Below are 27359 nucleotides of genomic sequence, written 5' to 3' on the forward strand. Positions count from 1 at the left end.
GGGTACTGCCAGTTCGTACCTTGGTTTTCAGAGAGTGCAGCGCCCTTGACTGATCTAACAAAGAAGAGGGCTCCTAATCATGTGGTATGGACTGACAAGGTGGACATTGCATTCAGTGACTTAAAACAGGCTCTTACTTCAGCACCAATATTAAAAGCTCCTAATTTTTCTCTCCCATTTATTCTCCAGACGGATGCTTCAGTCGCAGGCCTGGGTGCCATGCTGAGCCAAAGCGTTGATGGTGTTGAACACCCCGTCATGTATCTGAGCCAGAAATTGTTGGATTGGGAGACCAGGTATGCAGCGGTGGAGAGGAAAGGCCTTGTGATTAAATGGGCGATTATGCAGTTGAGGTACTACCTCTTGGGCCAGGAGTTCACTCTGGTGACGGATCATGCTCCCTTACAATGGATGGCCTTTCACAAGGAGTCGAATCCACGGGTCACTAGGTGGTTTCTTGACCTTCAACCTTACAAGTTTTCGATAATTCATTGTAAGGGTTCTCTCCATGCCAACGCTGATGCTCTCTCTTGTGCCCACTACCTCTCAGTGCAGGACGTCTGACCCGATGGGTTGGGGCTGAGTGGGGGGGGCCTTGTCACACACGTGCAAGTAGGAGGCAGCTAAAGGGCCTGAGTAAGTGTAATAAAACATCCGACCAGGGGGCGGCAGAGTGCGCTGACTGTCTTTCTCAGTTCCCTACAGACCTTTCCAGGGAATTCCGGCAAGGTTCCGGCACCTCAGAAGACATCACTTCTGGAGCTGGCCCCTTTGCTGATGTCACTCCTGAAGCCGGCCCCTTTGCTGACATCACTTCTGGTTCCGGCCATTTTGATGACATCAGTTCCTCTACAAGGGCCTCATGTATAACGCCGTGCGTAGAACTCACACTATAACATGGCGTAAGCACAAAAGTGGGAATGTGCGTATGCACAGAAAAATCCAGATGCAGGAATCTGTACGTACGCAAACTTTCACGTTCTTCCACTATATAAATCCCGATCAGCGTGAAAAGTAACGTACGTGCACGCGCCTTCTGTCACGCCCCAACTCCTCCCAGAATTATGCCTCTTTGAATATGCAAATCGATATAAATAGCCTTCTGAGAAAAGACAATGAGAAAAGCACGGGGAAAAATATAAGAATTTCAGCGAATACCAAGTGGAGGCAAAGGAAAAACGTACTATTTCTTGGTTTAAACAGTGGTATAATCAACAAAAGGAAGTTGATCGAGTGACAGAGTGTCGGAGAAACTCGAAAGCTCAAGTTCACAAAGTCGCACAGTGCCCGAAATAAAAAAGAAATCACATATCAAAGTCGCCGTGAAAAAGCGAGTCGTAGCCCACCGTCTGAGTGTCATATGAAAGCTTATTAGGGTACAGACAAAAAAATAGGCACACAGTGGGGAAAAAAAGCACAAAATGTCAACTTTAATCTCGAAATTTCCACTTTAATCACGTAGTTTATTTTGCCATTAAAGTAGAACATCATAAATTTCATCTTAAAATCGTTTAATTTACTAGTTTCTCAAATCCCATTGTAACTAAAGTAGGACGTTAAATGCTTTGTTCTGTATTTGATCTTCTTTGTGCTCTGTGTGTGAATCACTACCTGCTTCTTAAACGGGCTTTCTCTTTCTCCGACAGGACACATAATCCATTACATTCGTGATATTACAGCTCTCTGAATAATTAAAATACTGAGATGTATACGTGATATCTTTTTCATGATGATAGGAATGAAAGCATGTTATTAAACATGGGAACACGGTGGCGCAGTGCTTGTTCATATCTCACGCAAGAGGCTTGCTGCGCCATGCGCGACCTTCAATGGAATAATTTATCACAGCAGTACTGTCTCTTTCAAACGTACTAACCTCCAATTCCTGTCCTTACTTTTCTTTCTCCAAATACCCAATCGCCACACAATCAGCTATGTAATAGACGTGAAGCCATTTGTAAGCTTAGAACGCCGATTCTTCAAAACTTTTAAGGAACATTGAAATATCTTCGTAGTACATGTTTAATTATTCTATCCGTCTATCTTTCCAGTGTCGCGTCAGCGCAAGAATACAACGCAATGCAGGAACAATCCCTGAACTAGCTAGCGCTGCGGCACCGTGTCCTCACAGGTTTAATTATTAACAATACAGATTATTTAAATGAAGCTAAAGTTTTATCTGTATAATATAATCAACATATTTTGCTGCATTTCATCTTAAAAAGGAATACCGTCATCATATGTAAATACGTGCTTTATAAAGTGGCATAGGTTGTGCAATATTATAACTGTAGTGCAAGTTTACAGTGAGGTAATTGTACTTATAAGTAAACAGTTCTACAAGGAGCTCTTCATGGACTGATCGAGTGCGTTTAGAGTTCTTGGGATGAAACCTTTTCTAAACCGCGAAGTCCGTACTGGGAAGTCTCTAAAGCATTTTGCCATGGCTTGGACTCTGTGATATGCACATCGCGCTACTTATTTCAAACCCTTTTGCAGCTGGGAAAAACAATATACGGGTGGCTGCCCCAAATCTTTATGATGTCTTGGACTCTTGATTGTCACAGTATTTACATTTGTCCATTTCTTCCAATAATTCTGACCACTGCCTTAGCAGTCATTCCCTTGCTCTTGTTACTGGCAATACTATACGCAAAGACAGAACCTTCTTACTTTTAAACAGTTTTGCTGTGTGTTGCGCTATTTTGTTTGAGTGTTCAAAAATCTTTTCTCTCAAGGCAGCTGTACACTCATTAGGCGACATAATGCATAGATATTTGGTGAAAAAGGGGGCACAGTCAACAGCAATGTTTCCTCTAAGGTTCAGTTAAGTTTCAGTAACATTACCCGTTAGCGTTACTTGATAATAACCTGAAATAGGCATGTATTACATAACACAGCTAGAAATATACTTAAATAATCATGTCACTTTAACACACAATTCATTCACTTATTCATTAAGCTGTACAGATATACGTTACTCATTTTAAGTTATGTGCTATCATTTGAACTTTTGCTGATACATTTCGTATTTCATATAACCAGAAAGGTATTGCTTTATTTGCTCTTTCTTTTTGTTAAGATATGCTATAACAGGAAAATAAAGTATATGTGCAGAAAAAGCGGTGTAGTGTCTTTTCTGATTATTTGAATTAATTGGCAATCATAGACAAACATTTTGGCAAGGTTGTGAATATTACAATGTCTCTTTCCAGTGAAGTTAAAAACAGTGGACAAGCGAGATCTCCACACTGGCATGCAGCCAATGAGTTGAAGAATTAAAGCAATCTTAAGTCTGATCATTTAGTTTACATTAAGCATTTCGTCTTAGCAATCGAAACACTGTCTAATTCATATGACTCAGGTAGCAAACTCTAACGTCTTGGCACTTCTAAAAAAATCTAATAGCCACGAGCTAGAGAAGAGAGCTACAATGTTCGCCATAACACCAGTAGCCTTGCATAGCACTTAGGGAATAGCTATTCCATACTGGACATATCTTAGGGACATCTTTTGCATTATACTGTATGATAAAGTGCCATGATCAGGATTAGAGAGGGGTAGCATGAAATGGGGTCAGCAAAGTTGACATCCAGCCATGGAGACAGAGGAAAGAGTTCTGCAGCAGAGAAAATAGTACATTTAGATGCAGATTAACCTTCAGTGTATTCTGGTTGTGCGCCCAGGAGCCCCTGATGACAAGGGGATTGTTCATCTTGTCACAACTGCTTGTGGAAATCATCATGTATCTACAGGCCTAAATCAGCAGTGGGAAATACCCCACCTCAGTGGAAACGATCAAGTGTACACAACAATGTAAAGTATGGCAAGTCACGCAAAACGAAAAACAAACCCAGAGTCTGTGTGCTGAATTTTTAAGAAGTAAATTCAACTCTCTGATAAGGAGCTTAATTTATTAAGTCACCCAGGGCCCACTGGGGGTCTTAATCTGGTTTTAGGTACATTACTTGAAACAATGACACATCAATCACAGTAGCTGGGATCAACTCCCTAGCAAGTGTCCTGTCTTTATGAATCTTGAAATGCCAAAGTTTGAACGTGTTGTTGTGTCTGTGATTTTTGCCCCTCAGATCTTGCAGACTATTCTCTGCATGTAGTCGGCAGTAAATTGAAAATATTGAAAATTTATAATCCCTGGCACTGATCAATCCGTTGCTGTTGCCCTCAAACACACTGATTAGAAATGATGACTTAAGCAGGTATGGAGCACTTATATTATTATATATATTAAAATTAAAACAATACAATTTAAAAAATAATAACTGTGGTGCTATGATGTGAGACTTTGTAAGTAATTTATATCTTAAGCCCGAGTCAAGTCACATGTCATTAATAAGCAAGTCAAACTCAGGTCATTTTTTAAATATTGTCAAGCAAGTCATAAGTGAAGACTCAAGACTGACTCGAGTCAAGTCATGTGATTCAGGTTGTCCACCTCCACATATAATTAGATCATAAAAAAGTCATTCAAGTTTAATTTAAAATTGCTACAAATCACAACTCTGCATTTTTCACATTCTTGATTTTTTAATAAATGTTTTACAGCACATTCAGTTTCTCCAGGCCCCACTATAGTCAATGCATGGCCTAAATCTGCAGCACTGATTCGTTCACAGGGTGAGTGGGTAACAGTGAGGCAAGAGTCTAAGAAATCTAAGTTTAGTCATTTAGTAGCATGTCTGTCAAGGCTAAGAACAAGAAAGAGCTCATGTTTGGCAATTCCATAGTGCTGAATGTTGGAATTCCAAACTACATCAACTTAGCAGCTAAAGTAAAATGCATCCCCGGGGCAAGAGTATCCAACACTAAAGATAAATTTGATTTTCTGGAAGTAATCAATTTATTGATATATGTCAACATTAACAATTTTGATTTGCAGCACTCTTTAGATATAAAAGAAGAACTTCATATCCTTGAGCAGCAAAGATAAAAGTAAATGCTGTAACCTAATAGATTATGGTCCCTTACCAAGATTATACTGAAGGGATGTAGTCTATGGCAGATTGCATTCCCTTCACTGCTGGTTAGACATTTGCTGGGAAAATAAAAAACAGCATCTGTTAATAACTGGGAGGATTTTTGGGAAAGGCCTGATTTTTGCAGGAGAAACCGTCTTCATCCTAATTGAAGAGGAATGTTTATTTTATCCCAAAATTTCACAGCAAAATTGTCTCTCTGACTAATCAAAACACCATCCAGTCCATGCAGTCATGTTTTTTATACTGCTGGTTCTGTAGCTACGGCCCAGAATTCCTATTGGGCATCTTGTTACGAAATAAAATCTAATTTTCTGCAATTGCATAATGAGTGTGACATGTTGTACACCAGTAAAATGAATTCTATTTAAGTCTCTTGTTCACATCACCGCAGAGTAGCTCAGTTTGTTTTTTTTTTAAATTTGTCAGGCTGCTTAATTTCCATATGAAGACACACCACCGTTCATATTATTTTGTTTTCTCCATATTAAACTCTCACTACATAGGAAGCACGGCCCCAGCTCTTACCAAGCAATCAGCATTTTCTGTTTGTTGATTTCTGCAGGAGAGGCTGAAGATTTGTATTCTCCAAGCTGCATGGAGCTTCAGATTTCTTTTCTTCCCTGATGCATCTTTAGGATTGTGATCACCAAAATTTTCATCATAATTAGCAACTGGGATTATGCTACCAGAACACAAAATGTTTATACGTGACAGGAAATGAGTCTGAAATTAATTATTATTATTAATTATTAATTATTTAATACTAAATGACAAGAAGGTGCATGTGGAATTAACATATGTACACACTTCCAGAAAGTTTAAACATCTTTCTTTTGGTGTCAATGGCACAAACTTGCCTGAAAGTGAATGCATTTTTTTCCCTTTTTTATTATTATTAATTTGTATTTTCTTTAAATATTTTGTTGTTATTTGATGACATCATTTCATCACCATATGTTTTTTCATGGGCACCATCATTTTATGTCTCTGTTCCCATGATGCTATATGGTTACTAGGTACACGCACCACCCAACCACAACCTCCCCTTTTCAAGCATGGGAACTTAAGAGATATTTTGACTTGTTCTTGACTAGGTAAAATAATTTTGTTGCCATGAAAGGGAAACCAAGCAGCTAAAATTGGGATCTGGGGATAAACCAACGTTTTAGTATATTTTAACTGGGATATCTTTTCATGAAGAAATGGCTAACTTTCTTTTAATCAGAACTGTTGAGTCACAAGTGAAGATAGGCACACCAGATGGGCAGAGAAAAAGGAATCAGGACATAAATAGGTGTCAAGAAACAAAAATAAAAGTCATTGCCAAATGGTGTAATGAACCTTAAACCAAAGGCAAAACGAAATCCCGCACCTGAAATTTAAGCAATAGTACTTTGTCATGCTTCTAAAACATTTAACCAAAATGCAATGTGTTTTTCTAACTCTCATCCGCAATCTCGGACAATGCAGATGTCACAAGTGTTGACCTATATAGACAAAGATTTGTGCTGTTATGTAACCCTAACCCACTCTCACTCTCACCTCGGAGTACTGCACCCTCCACACATCCTTCTGCTGATACCAGCATAGGAGAGACATCCCCACCCATAATTACAACAGTGTAAGTGATCAGAGAGCTGAGGAGACTTCGTGCCAGCAAAGCAGCGGGTCCAGATGGAGTATCGCCACGACTGCTGAAGGTCTGTGTATCAGAGCTGGGGGGTCCTCTACAGCGCATCTTCAAACTGAGCCTGGAACAGGGGAGAGTCCCGAGGCTTTGGAAAACATCTTGCATCATCCCAGTCCCAAAGTTATCACGTCCTAGTGAGCTGAATGACTTCCGGCCTTTTGCTCTGACATCACATGTGATGAAGACCATGGAGAGGCTGCTGCTTCACCACCTGAGGCCACAGGTTCAACATGCCCTCGACTCTCTGCAGTTTGCATATCAGGAGAAGGTGGGAGCGGAGGATGCCATCATCTATATGCTACATCGATACCTCTCTCACTTGGACAGAGGCAGTGGTGCTGTAAGAATTATGTTTCTAGACTTCTCTAGCACTTTCAACACAATCCAACCTCTGCTCCTTAGGGACAAGCTGACAGAGATGGGAGTAGATTCATACCTGGTGGCATGGATCGTGGACTATCTTAAAGACAGACCTCAGTATGTGCGTCTTGGGAACTGCACGTCTGACATTGTGGTCAGCAACACGGGAGCGCCACAAGGGACTGTACTTTCTCCGATCCTGTTCAGCCTATATACATCGGACATCCAACACAACTCAGAGTCCTGCCACATGCAAAAGTTCACTGATGACACTGCTATCGTGGGCTGCATCAGGAGTGGGCAGGAGGAGTAGTATAGGGACCTAATCAATGACTTTGTTAAATGGTGCGACTCAAACCACCAACACCTGAACACCAGCAAAACCAAGGAGCTGGTGGTGGATTTTAGGAGGCCCAGACCCGTCATGGACCCCGTGATCATCAGAGGTGACTGTGTGCAGATGGTGCAGACCTATAAATACCTGGGAGTGCAGCTGGATGATAAATTAGACTGGACTGCCAATACTGATACTCTGTGTAAGAAAGGACAGAGACGGTTATACTTCCTTAGAAGGCTTGCGTCCTTCAACATCTGCAATAAGATGCTGCAGATGTTCTATCAGACGGTTGTGGCGAGCGCCCTCTTCTACGCGGTGGTGTGCTGGGGAGGCAGCATTAAGAAGAAAGATGCCTCACGCCTGGACAAACTGGTGAGGAAGGCAGGCTCTATTGTTGGAATGGAGCTAGACAGTTTGACATCTATGGCAGAGCGACGGGCGCTCAGCAGGCTCCTATCAATTATGGAAAATCCACTGCATCCACTAAACAGTGTCATCTCTAGACAGAAGAGCAGCTTCAGCGACAGACTTCTGTCACTGTCCTGCTCCACTGACAGACTGAGAAGATCGTTCTTCCCCCAAACTATGCGACTCTTCAATTCCACCCGGGGGGGTAAACGTTAACATTATATAAAGTTATTGTCTGTTTTTACCTGCATTATTATCAATCTTTAATTTAATATTGTTTTTTGTATCAGTAAGGTGCTGCTGGAGTATGTGAATTTCCCCTTGGGATTAATAAAGTATCTATCTATCTATCTATCTATCTATCTATCTATCTATCTATCTATCTATCTATCTATCTATCTATCTATCTATCTATCTATCTATCTATCTATCTATCTATCTATCTATCTAACCTTTGATGTCATTTAATAGCAACAGTGTAGAAATCACTGAACAATAATGCACAAAATGGTGATGCCTATGAAATTCAAAACCGTGTTGCAGGAAGATGCAAAACTTTGCAAAAACTAATATTAGAATTGTCATGTTCATCCCAAAAAAACCTCAAAGGAAGTCATAAAAGCAAACAGAATTCCAAACAATATATGGCAAATTTATAAAAAAACCCTAAACAAGAAGATTTTTTAAAATCGTATTTTATAATGCAGGTTTTTCTCTTGTAAAGTATCCACGGATATAAATTTGTTGGCACCTTATTAATGTACCTCAGACACAAAAATATATTAGCTTTTCCAAAATGTATCTCCAACTCCCATACAAACAGTGCAGAATGGTACACACATTGAAAACCTGAAACTTCAAAACTACACATTACACAATACCAACAAGCCTTGCCCTCCCAGCTAAAAGTTTAAGGCAGGGGTGCCTACACTTTTTCGGCTTGCGAGCTACTTTTAAAATGACCAGGTCGAAATGATCTACCTACATTAAAAATGCTATATATATTTTTATATATATATATATATATATATATATATATATATATATATATATATATATATATATATATATTGAGTATACTTTATACATAAAATATATATTGCTGTACCTTGTATAACTGAATAACCCTTATAGCACAATAATAATACATTTATGGTCACTACAGTATTTGGATTTAATAATCTTCATGTGGGAAAAGTCTGACTCGCATAAATAAGTAGAGCCGAATAATGCAGTCAAGGAGGCAGCACATTTCCTCATGTTTGGGTACTTTTCCTCTGTGAGTAAGTTCCAAAAATGTCCAAGAGTCCCAGACTTCAGCTGAATGTCATCCTGTAGTGTCAAAATCTCATCCTCCACTGTAGAGGAGTTTTAGGTGAAACAGTGTTGCAATTTTTGATGCGGGTGAATCACCCTCAACATCTTCCCTAAATGGATAGCACTTAAATGTAGCGATTGGCTCAAGTAAAGCTGAGTCTTAAAACTGTCTGTCAAAGTCTGACAGACAATTTTCAATCTGCTCTGTGTAGCATATGCTGTCAAGTTACGCACACGCCTTCCATTGCATCTCCAGCTCTGATGCGAGGTTTTGGATGTTCCCCAAATCAAGGCGCTGCAGCTTTGAGGAAAGATGTTGCATTTTTCGTTTGACAGCATTAACTGAGCTAATCATATTGACCATGGTTTTGTCTTTTCCTTGCAGCTGTAAATTAAGCTCATTCAACATGTTGGTCAGATCGGAAAAAAATACCAAGTCTAGCAGCCATTGATCGTTATTAAGTTGCTTGTATTCTGCATGTTTAATGACAAGGAGAAACTCCTTTTTCTCCGGCCAGGGGTCTCGAAATCTCAGCAGGAATTTCTCCCTAGCCATCTGCCTCAACAAAGGCCTCTTTTATCATCTCTCCATCTTGGAAGGACTTCTTATGCTTAATGATTGAGTGACTCACCCGGAATGATGCTTTGGTGTGTCTGCCTTTGCTTTTGAATTCAGCCGAGTGAAAAATAATGGCTGTCCGATTAACTGCGATTTTAGTTTCCTCTCCTTTCTCTTTTTTAAATTGCTTTTCAGAAGGAAGTCAGTTTCGTAGTTTTTATGAACAGTTCGAAAGTGCCTTTCCACATTTTCCTTCTTTGGAATAGCAATGATAGATTGACAGATCAGACAAACGCACTTCGATTGTGACATTGTGAGAAAATAAAATCCTCTTCCAATTTCACATCCAGCCCATACCCTCCCCCCCTAAAACAACACTTTTTTTTTTAAATCCCTTCTTTAGTCGATATAAATTAGAAGGCTAACTAGATCACTTAGATATCCGGAGTTTTGATGCAGTTCACGCGTTTGATCGTGCGTGCGGGATGACCAGTGTGTTAGAAGAAAAGAGATCTCAGACTGGCCGCCCTGTATGTCAATCAAGTGGCAAATGCCATAGGGAGGATATATGACAGATTAACATTTAAAAAAAATTTCTTTTGAATGCAACGCGATCTACCTGCACTACCTTTCCGATCTACCGGTCGATTGCGATCGACGTATTGGGCACCCCTGGGTTAAGGACAGCCCCATTGTCTAGTTAATAACCTTAAATGGTATAAAGGAAGCAATAAACTGCCAGAAATTTAAAAAAAAGTTGAGGTCACCAAAAACTGAACAATAATGTTCTTTTTTGATTGCTTTATAATAATACAATGTACAATAATACCTATATGTGTCTTGACCTTTAGCACAAACAAAACATTAAAACACATGCTTCTGCTTTTAGATAAAATATGCTTATAGTTTTTTACTGCCTGTAGGGTGATCTCATCATGTTTTACAATGTTTTTATAATGTTTGCAGACACACACCATTATGCTACTACATGTTATTGGGTAAGCTAAAAAATGTGCCCATTACTGATACAATAGCTACGGTATACACTATTTCAAAAAGCCTTTCACCTAGATGAGTTGTACGGTTCAGATTCTTCACAATTATTTACATGTATAGTGAAGGGTTGGCAAGAGTACCAGCAGCTTATTGAAGCAAAAGTTATTAGTTCTATAAGTGACCTTCAGAAAAAACAGAAAGAGCTACACTGGCAGCAAAATGGCCACCACGTGCCTGTGTGCCCTGTATATATTTTGGGTGGTCAAAAAGTGTGTTAGGCACTTGCCCCAGTAGAGGTAAGATGGAGAGATGTGATTTGAGTAAAAGAATGTCATCTCTCCTGAGGTTTGCTAGACGGAATGCAAACCAAACGGTGACCGACAAACACTTAATAGGGCAGCATGGTCGCATTTCTCTTGACTTGGAAACATGTGCTGTGCTAAACTCTTCAGAAGGTATTATGGCCCGCTGCCAACTCTCCTTGACAGTAACATCTTTTCCTCTGGTAATGTAAAGTGAACAAAACAGCAGGAAACTGTGCAGCTTTCAGCTTGTAGAGTTGAATTTGCACCTTTCTGTTCAGTATACAGTAATCCCTCCTCCATCGCGGGGGTTGCGTTCCAGAGCCACCCGCGAAATAAGAAAATCCGCGAAGTAGAAACCATATGTTTATATGGTTATTTTTATATTGTCATGCTTGGGTCACAGATTTACGCAGAAACACAGGAGGTTGTAGAGAGACAGGAACGTTATTCAAACACTGCAAACAAACATTTGTCTCTTTTTCAAAAGTTTAAACTGTGCTCCATGACAAGACAGAGATGACAGTTCCGTCTCACAATTAAAAGAATGCAAACATATCTTACTCTTCAAAGGAGTGTCTGTCAGGAGCAGATCATGTCACAGAGATAGAGTGAGACAAAAGCAAACAAATCAATAGGACTGTTTGGCTTAAGTATGCGAAGCACCGCGGCACAAAGCTGTTGAAGGCGGCAGCTCACACCTCCTCTGTCAGGAGCAGACAAAGAGAGAGAGAGAGAGTTTGTTTTTCAAGCAAAAATCAATACGTGCCCTTCGAGCTGACATGCAGCTGCACAAAAGATAGCAACGTGAAGATAATCTTTCAGCATTTTTAGACGAGCGTCCGTATCGTCTAGGTGTGCGAACAGCCCCCCTGCTCAATCCCCCTACGTCAGGATCAGAGAAACTCAGCGCAAGAGAAAGAGAAAAGTAAGCTGGGTAGCTTCTCAGCCATCTGCCAATAGCGTCCCTTGTATGAAATCAACTGGGCAAACCAACTGAGGAAGCATGTACCAGAAATTAAAAGACCCATTGTCCGCAGAAACCCGCGAAGCAGCGAAAAATCTGCGATATATATTTAAATATGCTTACATATAAAATCCGCGATGGAGTGAAGCCGCGAAAGGCGAAGCGCGATATAGCGAGGGATTACTGTACATTTAAAATTAACTTACAGTACTGAAATACATTATTCTCATATTTTTATTTTGATGAACTGCAAATAGAATTAAACATTATTGTTTTGTTTATTATTACTCATTGCAATGTTGTTAGGTTTTCTCCTATTATTTTCTTCAGATATCAAAACCAATGTGTTTAATTTAAAAACGAAACATTGATGGAATAAATGAATAATTAGCAGGATGAGTAATAAAGAAAACTGCTTATGAAGGCAAAATATATTACAAAATCCAATATTTTATAGGCACAAGCAATTATCTAAATGTAATAGACAGTGAAGCTTAGTTATGCAAAAAGACATTGACTTACTAATGAGAGGTGGTGTGACAGAAATCTTAATCAAGCAATAATTGTTGCCCAGGGGTTTATACTGCTTTTAGCTTAATAAATTGTTTCCTGCTGCACTTAGTCTGGATTTGTCTGTAGCAAATGGAGTTACATGATGACAACCTATTCAAATGTGTTACAACGCACGCCATCACATTCTATTTGATTTTTTCCAAAAGAAAAATGTTTTCGAAGATAATTTTTAAACTCTGCTGAACCACCCCACAGTCTGCTATTTTTACATTTTGTATATTTAGGAAGCTTATTACTTAAAACATTACTTTCTGAATTCCAAAAAGCAATGTATTATTAAATTATAGTTTAACAGTAAAAGGATATATATGTTATTTGTGCTATATTGCCAAAAAGCAGTTTTATATACTATTCTTTTAAAACAACACATTTGGTGAATGAACTTAACTAAGATAAGAGTATATCCTCTTTAAGAAAGAACATGAAAAAGCCAAATGAAAAATGTATAGTTCAGATGTAAAGTAGGCACTGATAATACAGAGAAAAGTGTCCCCAAAATTCAATAGGACTTATGCCTGTGTTTCTTCGTAGTATTTAGGCAAGAAAAGAAAAATAAAAGTTTTGCATATTTTTTAGAGCAGTCTTTTTATTTGTTATTTTAATTTAGCCAAGCCAGAGAAACAGTTGTGCTTGATTTAGTTATAGGTTAAGTTCACATTACATATTTAAGGTAGAGATGTAGACAGAATGAATGGGACCTGATCAAAGCATTAGCATTGCAATCTAACAGTATATAACAAAAACAACTAACATCCACATTCTTGTTTTACTTAGACAAGATGTTGAGCTTCTTCACTTTTTCCTGTCTTTAGCATCCTTTTTATGTCATCCACTATTACTAATACCCATGTTGTCTTTGAGCTCCCTCTTGTTCTCATCCCATCCCATTCCATTCCATCATAACCTGACCCAGTCATTTTTAATCTTTTGCACCACGTGCCCACCTGAGATTCACCACTTGAATTACTTCCCCTGTCGCATCACTCTGTCTAATTCTTCCATTCTAGCCCAAATCATTTCCAGCTTCATGGCCCTACTCTGTTAGCCACATCTCACTTTTGTTATGTCATATAGGTCAAATTTAAGCTTGCATAAAATTTTCCCTTTAAATTTCAAATATTCCATTAGAAAACATATTTGGGGACAGGTGCTTGAGTATGTTCCTCAAATATCTTTTTTTGCCATCACTGCCAAGCCTAAATATACATGTATATTACATAAGTGGGAGATAAACAAGTGATCTATGAGTTAATAGATGCTGGAATATCCATAATAACTTGCTTCTCAGTACAGAGTGAAATTAAAAACATATACAGTATCTCTAAGGCTAGATTCAAACCTATGTGTATGCTGAGACATGCTTTCACAGGCACATCCATGTAAGAATTACACTATCCTCTATACATGTGACAATAATAACCCTACAAACCTCTGTGTTTATGCGTTTTCATGCATTATTCAGCACAAGTCTGCTTGTCATTTGACCATCATTTTATGTACCTGCCACATGAAAAAAATGTGTTAAATCATGTGACGGGGGGACGGAGTTTCTCTGTCCAGAGAAATTTTTTCAGGTTCTCTGCCAAACTGATGGCCAGAGAATCCTGCCGAGACTACGCCAACTGTGACAGATTAGGGCGCTCTCGCTCCCTTGAACCCTCAGACCACACGTCAGACACCAGATAAAAGTCCAGAATGACTTTATTAATAATAATAATAATGTGCACAAAGCACCCTCCACTCCACAATACTCAAATAAACGATACAAATACACAATCCTCCACTCTCCTAGACGCTTAGCCATCCTGCCTCCCAACTCAGCTCGTCTTCTGGGGTTTCCCATAGTCCTTTTATAGTCCTTGACCTGGAAGTGTTTGTCCCTCAGTCCATGTGACTTTCTATCACTTCCGGGTCAGGTAAAAACTTCTCCTTTTCTTCATCATTTCCTCTGTCTCTGTGACCAGGACGTACTTCCAGGTTATAGGGCAAATACAAGTCTGTGAGCCTCCCTGCAACGTCCCCTTGCGGCCCCCATGGTATCCAGCAGGGCTGTGAAGGAAAACTCCAATATCCATGATGCCCTGCTGGAATTCGGGGCACCTTCATGCTGCCGGAAGGGCTCCATCTAGCGGTGTGGGGGTATTGGCCGAGATGAATGGCTGGTCATATCTTACAACAGCCACAAAAAAATCTCACAAATTTACCTTGGAATGCCATTTAATAATGGCCTGGACTATCAGTCCCTTGACACTATATTACTTTTTTGTTACATTTGTTATAATTACATTTTATACATTTGTTACTATCACTTTTAATTTTAAAACCAGAATACATCCACAAGACCACATGTTAAATAACAAAATTTTCCCAATATCAGTTAAAACTCATTCTTGTTTTCTTTACTTCTCTTTTATCTTGTTTATATATGATACACATTTAACAGCCACTCTTTTATTTATTTTGTAATGACTAAAATTGCACTTACTTTGCAAGAGCATTAAATTTAGGTTCATATGAAGTGAGAGCAATTTGTATACATGTATGGAAGGGTGTGCTTGTAATGGGGCAACGAGTGTTCGTTTTTTATTGCATTCATATGCGAAAAGCTTGACTCGCATGTGTGCATCATAGCAAACATTGTTAGAAGAAAAACAGCGAACCTTTTAGCATTTAAGAACTGGTCCTGGTTCAGCTCTATCCAAAACTGTACACATCCCCACATCCCACAGATTGAAGCACCTGTTCTAGGTGCAGGGAACGTTCCTCATGTTGACCTAAGCACCTCTTTGGCTTTTGATGCAAACTCTCGTCCAATATCAATTGTAAACGGTTTCTTCTGAAATTGCAAGACCTTAGTGGAAATGTCGAAGCTGTCACACCTTGTAGCAAAGTTCACCCTTAACTTGTCTAAAATTCTGTCTTTATTAAGTAATTTGTGCATATGCAGATATATTTATTAAATCACGTAGTGTTGGGAAGTGAAGCATTTTCCCTTGTAGTTAGTGTATAGTCCAATTTCTTTTTAAAAAATGTTTCTTTCTTCTTACTTTTCAAAAAATGTTTCTTTTTTTTTTAACAAGATTACCAACTGTTTTATCCTTTCCTTGCAAATCAAGATTAAGTCCATTTAAATGTTGGAAGATGTCATTCTGGAAGAACACTTCTGCCATCAACAATTCACCCAACATTTTGGACATAAATGCTTTGGAGAAAAGCAAACATCTCTTGGTAGAGTTCACAACCGCTTTTAAGTGCACTGCCCTTAATTAGCCACCTAACATCATTATGCACAAGTAAATCATCGTGATTGGCTTACATATCAGGCAGGAGATTGTGAAACAAGAGGTGTTGTAGGCTCAATGTTGCTATGATGAAATTGATCATGAACATAATATTGTGCTTTTTTTTTAAAAAAACGCATTGCTTAGTTTTACACATAGAATGCTTTGACTTATCAGGCAATGTAAAGATTTCATCTGTAGTGCAAGTTCAGCCAGACAGACAGATCCTACACCCTTCCCGCCATGGAAGAGGCACCATCTGTTACTAGCAGATTTACTCGTTGCAAATCTAGTCCATTTTCATTAAAAAATAAAACAGTTTTCTGAAAAATGATGTCCCCTGTCATCTGTCCCTCCAGTGGAATTAGACAGGGTGAGACCTCGCAAAAGCACTCCTCATCAAAAAATCTCAAGTACAGACATAGTTGTGCAATGTCCGCAATCAGTGGATTTGTCAAGAGCTAGTGACATTACATAGGCCTTTTTCAATCTCTATAAAAGCTAGTACTTTAGCTCTTCTCATGGTTGTTATATCGGACAATGTTAGGCTCCTCTTACTTTGTCACCTATCACTACCTCCTCTACAGTAGCTAACATACATTCTTTGACAATTTCTGAGTTAGTCAACTGTTTTTTCTTTTTTCCAAGAATACCTGCTACATGGAGGGAGGAAGCTGCTATAGCCATCAGAACATGATCAAATCAGGATAGCTTGTCTGCTTTCATAACTCATTACTAGGCTTTGCACTTTACATCTACGAACATCTGAGACTGCTGAAACATTTGTGTCAAAGTGTGAGTGCTTTGTATTAAACAGCCTTCTCAAATTGTATTCTTTTGTGACAGCAACAGCCTCGTTACAGAGCAGACATTCGGGTTTTGTTAAAACAGGTACAAATAGGTATTTCTCACTTCAGTTATTATTAAGCTATTTTCATTGTCAGCTGTTCTCTTTTTTAAGGTTGAGTAAGACATGTTTGTAGATATTTGCTAGCTGGAAAAGGGAAGTAGTGGAATCTCGGTACCTAGTGAAGCTTCGGAGCACACGCTAATCAGGGACCAAAAGGGAACTTTGTAAACCTTTTCATACAATGCTCACATTAAAATGCCAGACTGGCTGAATGTAAATGACTGTTCTGGAATGTTAACTTAGAGATCATTCCAGGAAAAATAGAAACAACATAATTAAAATTGTGCCTTGCAGAATTGGTACAAAAGCCAGTGAGGCAGAGGACTGGCAGGGGAGGAAAAAGAGAGAGAGAGAGAAAGGGGACCTAAGATTGGGATTAGGAGTTGCTAGGGAATTGTCAGCCGCTCCAGGCAACTTTTTTCTGATCATGTTTTTATTGGGGCAAATAAATAAAACACAGAAAAAACAAACACAATTAGTTTGATGGGGGTGATGCTGTAAGAGGTCATTGTTTTGTGTGTTCTTTACATTTACATACATGCTTAAACTCCCTAATGGTAAAAATAAGTGTCTTTACTTTGCATACTTACCTGAATTCTTAGTGTTTCAGCAAGACTGCAATTGTCTTTTTACTTGATATACTATAAATACAACTTATCACATTTATTCTGATGTACATTTTAACTAAACTAGTGACCATGATGCAATATTCTCTTTTGCAACTTGATAGCTTGTAAAATAAGAGCTTAAAATGTAAAAGTAATTTTGATAAATATCTACTCACCCAATTTGAGGGATTGAGATTTGATCCAAAATGTATTTGCATCTATTCCTGATATGATCACTGATAAAATTATAATAGCTGCAGACTTTAAGCATGTATTAAACATGGGGACACGGTGGCGCAGTATTAACGATGAGCTGGCGCCCAGTCCAGAGATTGTTCCTGCCTCCCGCATGATGCTTGCTGCGCAGTGCGTGACCTTCTATGAAATAATTTATTGCAGCAGTACCGTCTCTCTCAAACATACTAACCCCCAATTCCTGTCCTTCCTTTTCTTTCTCCAAGTAACCAATTGCCACATGATCAGCTCTGTAATAGATGCCAAGCCATCTGTAAGCTTAGAACGCAGATTCTTCAAAATTTTTATAGAACACTGAAATATCTTTGTAGTACAGTAATCCCTCGCTATATCGCGCTTTGACTTTCGCGGCTTCACTCTATCACAGATTTTATATCTAAGCATATTTAAATATATATCGCGGATTTTTCGCTGGTTCACGGGTTTCAGTGGACAATGGGTCTTTTAATTTCTGGTACATGCTTCCTCAGTTTGTTTGCCCAGTTGATTTCATACAAGGGATGCTATTGGCGGATGGCTGAGAAGCTACCTAATCAGAGCACGTATTACATATTAAATAAAACTCCTCAAATATATTGCGAGCAGGGGTGCTGTTTGCACCCCAAGAGGATACGGATGCTCCTCAAAAAATGCTGAAAGACTACCTTCACATTGCTCCCTTCCTTGCTGGGCTTACTTGTGGCTGCTTTGTCGCGCGATATGCTTCCCGCACGGTGCTTCACATACTTAAAAGCACCTATCGGTTTTTGATTGTTTGCCTTTCTCTCTCTCTCTCTCTCTCTGACATTCATACTTAAAAGCCCAAACAGCACCTATTGATTTTTGATTGTTTGCTTTTTTTCTCTCTCTGACATTCTCTGCTCCTGATGCGCACTCCTTTGAAGAGGAAGATATGTTTGCATTCTTTTAATTGTGAGACGGAACTGTCATCTCTGTCTTGTCATGGAGCATGTTTACAACTTTTGAAAAAGAGATAAATGTTTGTTTGCAGTGTTTGAATAAAGTTCCTGTCTCTACAACCCCCAGTGTTTCTGTGCAAATCTGTGACCCATGCGTGACAATATAAAAATAACCATATAAACATATGGTTTTTACTTCGCGGATTTTCACCTTTCGCGGGGGTTCTGGAACGCAACCCCCGCGAAGGAGGAGGGATCACTGTGCATGTTTAATAAGTTCATCCATCTATCCATCCAGGGTTGCGCCAATCCCAGCAAGCATACAGCGCGAGGTAGGAACAATTCCTGAATGGGGCGCCAGCTCGTTGCTACCACCGTCCACTGTGTCCTCACGTGTTTAATTATTGACAATATACAGTATTTTAACACTAGAATTACCAGAGCCTACGAAAAAACTCGTATATCCGGTCCACCTTAAATCGCTTCTTAAATCCATTCACACCTCTCCGCCAGCATCCTTTGTCCTCTAAATGTGCTGATAAAAGACAAGCTGCCAGCAGCCGGCTATTCCATCCCCCCACCGACTTAGAACATGAGCGAACTTTTCCCAGCTCACGACTTGATTGTTTACCTGGGAGTGAAGTGCAGTTTTACAGTGGAAATGATAGATCGTTATTTGGAAGACACGCATGAAATGCGTGTTCCGTTTCTAAAGTAATCTGTGTAAACACATTGTTAAAACAGAAACTTTTTCATATTTTAGTAATAAATGTTACAAAATGTAGTAGGCATAAACTATAGAATATATAAAGCCCGAATTCCAAAGATGAAATAAACACTTTCACAAAAGCTTCAAGAGTGATTCAACAGCTTCTGTGGCGTAGCGCGCTAAGATTTGCCTCTTAGCGCAGAGCAGCTTTTCCTTGCCTCACAGACCTGAGTTCGATTCCCCGCTGGGGATGAAGTGTTGCTTTTTTTTTCTTTTCTTTTAAACCTCAAACGGACATAAAATTTATACATTGGTATGCACTGTCAGTTACTGAGATCGTTATATTTTCATGTGGGATGCTCCTTTTCAAATATTTTTTTAACAATTGAGACTGCAATTAACAGGAACAACTGTCCTTATAACTTATTTTTAAGATCCATAACACACAGACAGACAGAGCACTGCGTAATAGAGAGACAGACAGGCAGAGAAGTCACTAGATATATAAATAAACAGGGAAGCCACGTGTACTGAAAGAAAAAAAGAACAACATGTGCGTTGTCCCTGCTGTACTGAATAAGCGCAGGCGCTCTAACATCACCCCTCGAACATTGCAATTGAGCTCCAGCCTCACTGGCCACATACATGTTTTAAAAGTGTACCAAATTAATATCATCTTGGACAAAAATGTTTGAATGCCTATCAGACAGCCTTGGTGTCACAATCACTCCCAACCCATTAACAGCTATGTTTGGTGTACTCCCAGATGGGCTTAAAGTGGAAAAGGACGAATTGATTGTAATTGCCTTTACTTCACTACTAGCACATAGACTTATCTTGCTCAACTGAAAGAATCCCAGCCCACCTGCTATGTGTCAGTGGGTAAATGATGTTCTATACTGTGTCAAATTGTAAAAAATTAAATTGTCATTTAGAGGATCGGTTTAAAACTTTTTTAAACTATGGCAAGATTGAATAAAAAAAAATTGAATAAGCATTTATATCATGGAAAACGACATTCTCTCTTCTTTGCTATTTTTAAAAGATTTTCCCTTGCTGTTGGCTCTCCTCTCTTTCTCTCAGGTGAGGAATTAATTCTGATTTGTTAAGTTTGACTTGATTGTAAGTAACATGATTTTCTTTGTTGTACAAGTTATTCTTATTCGTATGCAATGTTAGTTTCTTCAAATAAAAAATGTAAAATGCTGTAAAACTATATCCTAGGAACCAGAGGTGTGACCAGAACATCATGTGTGGGTGGGCATTTGGCTTGTCTGGGGGGGAAAAAAATATCCATCTATCCATCCATCCCCATTTTTGTAGGGGGGTCAAATAATAATAACAACATAGTTTTATATAACATATAAAAGCAAAAATTGTGGCATAAATCATAACCTATTGTTCAATGAAATTAACAGAGGCAATGGAACTTGTATTATTATTTTTTGTGAACAAATATAGAACTACATCTACAAGGTAAATATCAATAAAGTCAAATGTATAAAACATACGAGAGCAAGAACAGAAACGTGGCTTATTGTAGTCATGGGAGGCTATAGGACATCAGTTTCCAGTGTTTAACCTGGATATTATCTACAGGACCAGCCTGCGGTTACTCTTGGCAAATTCTGAAATAACTTCATTCATGTCTAGATTTTCTGTGATGTTTTTCTCATGTGCCAGAATGACTAAATTTCTCTTCCTTGAATGCAGCATTGTTCGGTGGAGTGGAGTGAGAATGCGGTTCAAAGTAGAGAAAGAGCTTTCGCATGCAGCTGAAGACACACCAATGATGAGTGCTGTGATGCAGACATGGCTCTGACGTGCGGAATACTAGACACATGTTTATGGCAGCCGCCATCGTCTTTTTCTAGAGCTTTTTTCCAATTAGTGTAGCTGTGTTTGGTGAATATGTCCTCGCGGTCCGAATTGGAAATACTACATTTGCGGCAGGCAAAGCAAAAGCTGCCATCACGGACAACAGAATATTCAAGCCATGGTTGAGACTGATACCAGCTTGCACTAAAACATCTGAGTGTCTTTCTGAATGCGCGCTTGGGATAATTAATTATAATGGGCTGGGATGGGCTATCCATATTTAAGTCAGGCAGACCGGACTGTAGATTTTGTTGAAGGCAGAGGTTTGGAGTACCCGACACAGGTGCAGAGCTGGAGGATTGTGTAGTCTTATCTACATCTATTGGAGTTTCAGTTCCCGACGTGGGTGTGCTGTGCTCCGTGTTGGTAGCAGCGGTGCTGGGCTCAACCATTGAGCCAGCAGCTTGCGGAGGGACAAAGGCTGAAGATGTCTGCTTTTTAATAAGCCACCTATGCATAGCCTTTGGTGTTACCAACCAGAAAATAAAAGAAGAATGGAACATACACACTGTTTTAATTAAAGAATGCGGTCAACAGGTTCAAAACATGCTGCAAAATGTGCGGCGAAGTGAACTGTGAGCAGCACGGTGCCTGTCTAGTGGAGGAGACACTGACGGATACGCCCCAAATTCAAACGGGCCAATTGGAAAGCAACTCAGTTTTGAAAATCAAAAGTTATTCTTCTCCAGAGTTTTCATTGGACAGACAGAGCATTTCACAGGGGAGGCACGGCTTGTCTCTGGGGGGGCAGTGCCCACCCCAGCCCCACCGTGGTCACGCCTCTGCTAGGAACATAGTGTAACAGAAGTGCTGTAGTCCATGGCTCCGGAACCATCAAGGCGATATTTGAGGATATTTACTCACAAAGGCATTACCAGTAATGAGTACTGGCTGATTTATAACACCACAATAGGCATTTACACTTTCAGTAGGTCCCAGACCTAAAACTACATGGCAACCTAAGTGTCTCAATTGTTTCTGTATATGTTGTGGATCTTTTTTTTTATTTTGAACTTGAATATGTTCTGTGTGGATGTTTCACAACCAGCTCTCATCCTATCCATCAGTCCAAACTGACATTTATTTACTTGTGTCCAAATTAACTCTGAAACAGGTTTTAATATCTAAATTATTGTGGTATTCTGTGTGCTTATCATTAAATTCCTTTTTTTATGTCAGCAGGTTAGCACTCTAGGACACAGATGTATGGTTTATCAATCTTTGCCAAGTCTTAGTTACACTTTTCAAATTGCTTAGGTGTTTTAGGCAAAATACTTCTCTCACATGTTTGCTTAAGGGGACCTAATAGTTTGTACAGTATGTTGAAGAATATTATGAGGGTTGCTCTGTATTTTTAAATGATGTTAAAGACAGGTGTATGACACAGGACACCTAATAAAGCATATTTATAAACTATGAACCACCTTTTTAAAATGTACTGAATATTGTCCACTCATAAACACAGACAAACTAGTGAGGAAAAAACACCTAAACAATCTTCAACTGCTGCTATATATGTAAAGTTCAAGAACTTTATTTATTTTTACATATTATTCAAAAGAATTACATCATGAAATTGAACTCCTATCCTGTATTTCTCTAATGAATTACTTCAATATGTAAAGTAGAAACATTCCAGTAATTTTAACTCACTTTTACTGGAAAAATTACTTTTATAGGAATAAGAATGACATCTGCTTTGAATTAGTTCAAAAGTAACAACACTGACTAAGAACACAAGACACTGAGCCGGTTCACCAGTTTATTGAAAAGCACTGAAGGTATTAAGCAAGGCTTTAAGAATTCTTTTCATGAAATGGTATTATGACAAAATGCCTCAAGCTCTCATTTAAATTAGACTAGCACATTAAGAAAAGTTTTAATTCAATTTAATTACAGTAAATGTTCATAGATCTTGTGCAATAAAGAAAAAACTAAAATTAATGTTTGTATCTAAAGCTAAATAATAAAAAAATCCAAAATAAAAATGCATATTAACAAACGAAAAATAACATTCTTTAATTCTTTTTTGTATTCTCAAATAGGTACCAGGGCATTCTTGTAGAAAAACAAAGTACACTGTATTAATATTAATTATGTTTTTCCAACAATAATTAAGAATGAACATTTAAAAATGTTCTTTCTCTACCATGGTACAGACAAGTAATAATCTGGACAGGCCAAAACTTGCATTTCTAAATTGCATTATTTTCATTAAAAAAAAGTCTGTGTTGAATTTTTTCTTACAATATTTTAGTTCATTATTGTGATTTTTTTTATACTACACTAAACGTGATCAATATGCTGAAATTCTTCATCTTATGTTATCAAATTGCTTGTTTAAAACTACACAAAAATTATGGCACATTTTGTTTCACATTGATCTTCTAAACTTTCAAGAAGGGAATTCTTGCCAAAACTAGGTATGTAGATGAGGACCACTGGAAATGACTAATGCCGATATCCTTGACATAAGTTGGCACTTTCTGAGCTTTCTGCATTATGAAGGAGTGCCAGGCTGGCAAGAGGATTCTGTGGCAAAAGTACCATAGAATTCATTCTAAGGTTTGAGCAGGAGTAACCTGAGAAGGGGTTTTAAAACAATCTCATACTAGAAGACGGAAGATGACAGCAAATCCTTCTTGAATGGATGCAGTTAGGGCGGCACTAAGAAGAAAGAGAGAGACGGAGAAAGAAATGGAAGGAAAAAAAGTGTGGTTCTTAAGAAATGGACAGGAGGGCAACCCACTCCTCCTGATTGACAATCATAAATACAAGTATGTCTATTCCATTTCTTTCTCGCCTGGAAAATTTCCTAAGACAATAAGCCTCAGTTACTAACCGAGATACTTTTCTGTATGTAATATTTGTTGTTTTTTAACCAGGGGTTATTATTAGTTCACAGAAGCATCTTGTTCTTGAACATACTACATACAATTGCAGAAGTGTAAAACATTCCATTCCATGTTAATTCCCGTTTATCCTAGTGACTGGCTTTGGGATGTGTTGATGGTCATTGGAAAACACAATTTTACAGGAAACTGTATTGTTTTGAAAGGAAATTGGTAATTAGTAGCAATAACGGAAATTTTGGCTATAATTATTATTTTTCCTGTTGCATACTTTACAAAAATGGTAGCTTCAATGAGAATTGAATATAAAGCTTTGATCTGTATCTTTCTGCCATTACAAAGTTTTACAGGGTTTTGACCAAAAGCAATATGCAAACTGAAACAGGTCTAGTGTATGAAAACAACAGTTCACCTCAAACAAAGTGGGAATCTAAAAATTGCAACCAATAACACCAGAAATAAATCCAACATAAACTTACAAAAAAATCATATTAAAAACACAACAAACTGCAAATCTGACCTTGCAATGCTTATGTATCACATCACAATAGCAAGCCAGCTAAAATTAACTCAAATTCAGTTGAGGGGTTTTACTTAATTTACTCGAGAATTTATTTTTGAGTACTATATTGCAGTAACATATTATTATTATATTATCATATTATTAGATCTTTATGATTTTCATTTGTTTGTTTCATTCGCTGAAGCATTTGTTTTAATGTTTCATTGTCACTTGTACATTCAAGATTTTATTTTTTTGTAATTTGTTTATTTAATTTTACTAATACTGCGGTGGGTTGGCGCCCTGCCCGGGATTGGTTCCCTGCCTTTTGCCCTGTGTTGGCTGGGATTGGCTCCAGCAGACCCCCGTGACCCTGTGTTCGGATTCAGCGGGTTGGACAATGGATGGATGGAATTTTACTAATATGGCTAGACCCTAAAAGCTATAACCAGACAATGAAGTTCAATAGTTATGTTTTACTTTAAATTATTACAAAAAGCAATGATGTTTACAGGCTGCACATTTACTCAGTCAATGCAATAAATTGAATGTTTTTATTATTGGGGTTATTTTCTCTCTGTAAAAGTACTTTAGTGACCTCTTTCAAGGGTAGAGGAAAGAAGACACACAAGTCGTCAATGTGGACAACCAAGGGAGGAACTTTTTATGATGTACTGAGGTTGAAAACAGGAGATAATTGGGGATTTTGCTAAAAAGAACAGGTGTAAAGAAATAATATCATGAGCAATTTACAATGTCCACCGCCTCTCTGTTCTGTCTGTGAGGGATCTCTTAACTGAGCTGTGCTAGTAATTAAACTGAGGGTTGCATCTCTCTGAGCTCGTCTTGAGCCCGAGGATATCAGTTCCTCCTCTACTTCTTTCCCCTCTCCTTTTTATTTCTGGCGAAGTAACACTTGCAGTACCTGGCACCCACACTCAAGCTTTATAGCTCTTGCTAACCACGTCTTCCTTGAATTTCACTGAACTTTCCTCCTTTCACTTTATAGCTCACTCTCCACACCACATGTCATCCTGTCTCTTTTTCCTTTCCAGGAGACCTCCCCTTCTTCACTCGTCTACCCTATAGGCCAGTGCTGTTCTTCGTCTACCCCATTCCATCTACTACCAGCCTTCATTGGCATTAACCAGCAAACTCCAGTGTTTACGATGTGTTAAAATAGCCTACTTACTACAACATTATTATTAACAAAAAAAACAGGTCAGCTCATTTTATTTTTCTATAATGTCATCAAAACATTTTTCAGATTTTGTAGTATTTAGTTTTTCTATTGTAGGGATTGTTTTATCCCTTAAATATATAAATTGAAATGCTCTTTCTTAGTGGATACACACTGCTGTGTTTTTGTTGATGAGAGAGTATGTCAGTCAACTTTGCATTTATATAAACATAGGTGTACATAAATAAATATATAAATATACCTTATATTTTTAAATAAATTACCTGTTTAATAGTAATTATTTTGAGTTGAATAATTCCCATGAACTGTGTGATAAGTATTCCTAACAACTTTCATTATAAATTACCTAAACCCCTTTGACACTACCACCTTACTCGCAGACATTCCCCTCTGTAAGTTATGGAACAAAATAGTGCCCCTCTATTAAATGGTTCACTGAACCAAGTCAGTAATAAAAAAGTATTTCTATATGTTGTTCCCTATTTAAGGATTTGGTAGACATTAATAATATACCATCTGCTATATCCATTTTGCAGGTTTACAATATCTATTTATATAATACTCACAGTATATAAGCAATCACTCCAATTGACCAGCAGTCTACTGCTTTGCTGTAAGGCTTCTGTGCCAGGACCTCTGGAGCTGTAATCATAGTGAAGAATAATATTTAGCTGAGATTTCACAGTTCTAAAAATCACTGCTAAATCAAAATTAGAGCTACAGTATATAAAACCTTATAATGTTTTTGACTCTATACACATCCGCTCTTCATACACTGACTCATTTATTTTCTGAACCCTCTTATGCATTTATAAATTGTATTCTGAAAGAAAATGGATTGTTTTTAAAAAAGCAGAACTTATGTTAAAAATGAATTTGATTCAAGCATGTCAATTTCTTTGTAACTATCCTAATGGATTGTTAACAGCTACTATAATGAATGGAAGTTAATCTGAGAAATGGTTACACCAAAAAAAGAACTAGTTCAAGGGAATTAATCCCTTTAATGCAGAAACAATAGTATGTTTTTGATAATGAACTGTTCATTTCAGGTCCTGCCACAGCACCTCCATTGAGTTTAGATGTATGTTTTGACATATGTATGTTTAGATGTATGTTTTGACTAGGCACTCTTTGCAAGAATCCCTACAGTTTAAAATGCTTCCCATTTGAGTATGTGGTTCTGTTAAGTCCCAGCGCTTTAGAAATGGCATAGCCACCCTTGTCAGACTAATATCAACAACTTTTTCATGATCTCTTCAGGAATTACCCTTCATGTAACAGGTGCTTGGCAACCTGACTCTGATGGTAATAATCAAAATAAGTGATGTTTATACTGAGCAAAGCTGGCTGTATTCAAGCTTGGCTTTGTTCAATCAGATGACTCAAATTATCCCATATGTTGGGTTAAAATAACTGTGGGGTAATTACTTTTTCACACAATGTTGGTTGGTATTGGATACCTTTGCTCATAAAATAAAATAACTAAGCTAAAAATGCTTTATTTGTTCAATTAAGTGCCTTTTTTCTAATATTAAATGTTGCTTGAAGACCTGAAAACATTCATTTTCAAGGAGTGTGGTGTAGTGGTTTAAGGCTTTGGACGTCACCCCCTGAGGTTGTGGGTTCAAATCCCGCTACTGACACTGTGTGACCATGAGCAAGTCATTTGACCTGCCTGTGTGCCAATTGGAAAACCAAAAGAAATGTAACCGACTGTATCATAAAAATGTTGTAAGTTGCCTTGGATAAAGG

At 38.2% G+C, this 27359-nt stretch overlaps 1 protein-coding gene across 1 annotated transcript in view; it reads right to left on the bottom strand.

The window, feature by feature from the left end:
• The window catches only part of camk1da (calcium/calmodulin-dependent protein kinase 1Da), a 407111-nt gene that overhangs the window by 36509 nt on the left and 343243 nt on the right, over positions 1 to 27359 (bottom strand). Inside the window, exon 6 of the mRNA XM_028813685.2 lies at positions 26171 to 26246. Within this exon, the coding sequence (XP_028669518.1) occupies positions 26171 to 26246 (76 nt within the window). The remainder of the gene's footprint in view (positions 1 to 26170; positions 26247 to 27359) is intronic.

The sequence above is a fragment of the Erpetoichthys calabaricus genome, chromosome 1 (assembly GCF_900747795.2).
Source record: "Erpetoichthys calabaricus chromosome 1, fErpCal1.3, whole genome shotgun sequence".
NCBI lineage: Eukaryota > Metazoa > Chordata > Cladistia > Polypteriformes > Polypteridae > Erpetoichthys > Erpetoichthys calabaricus.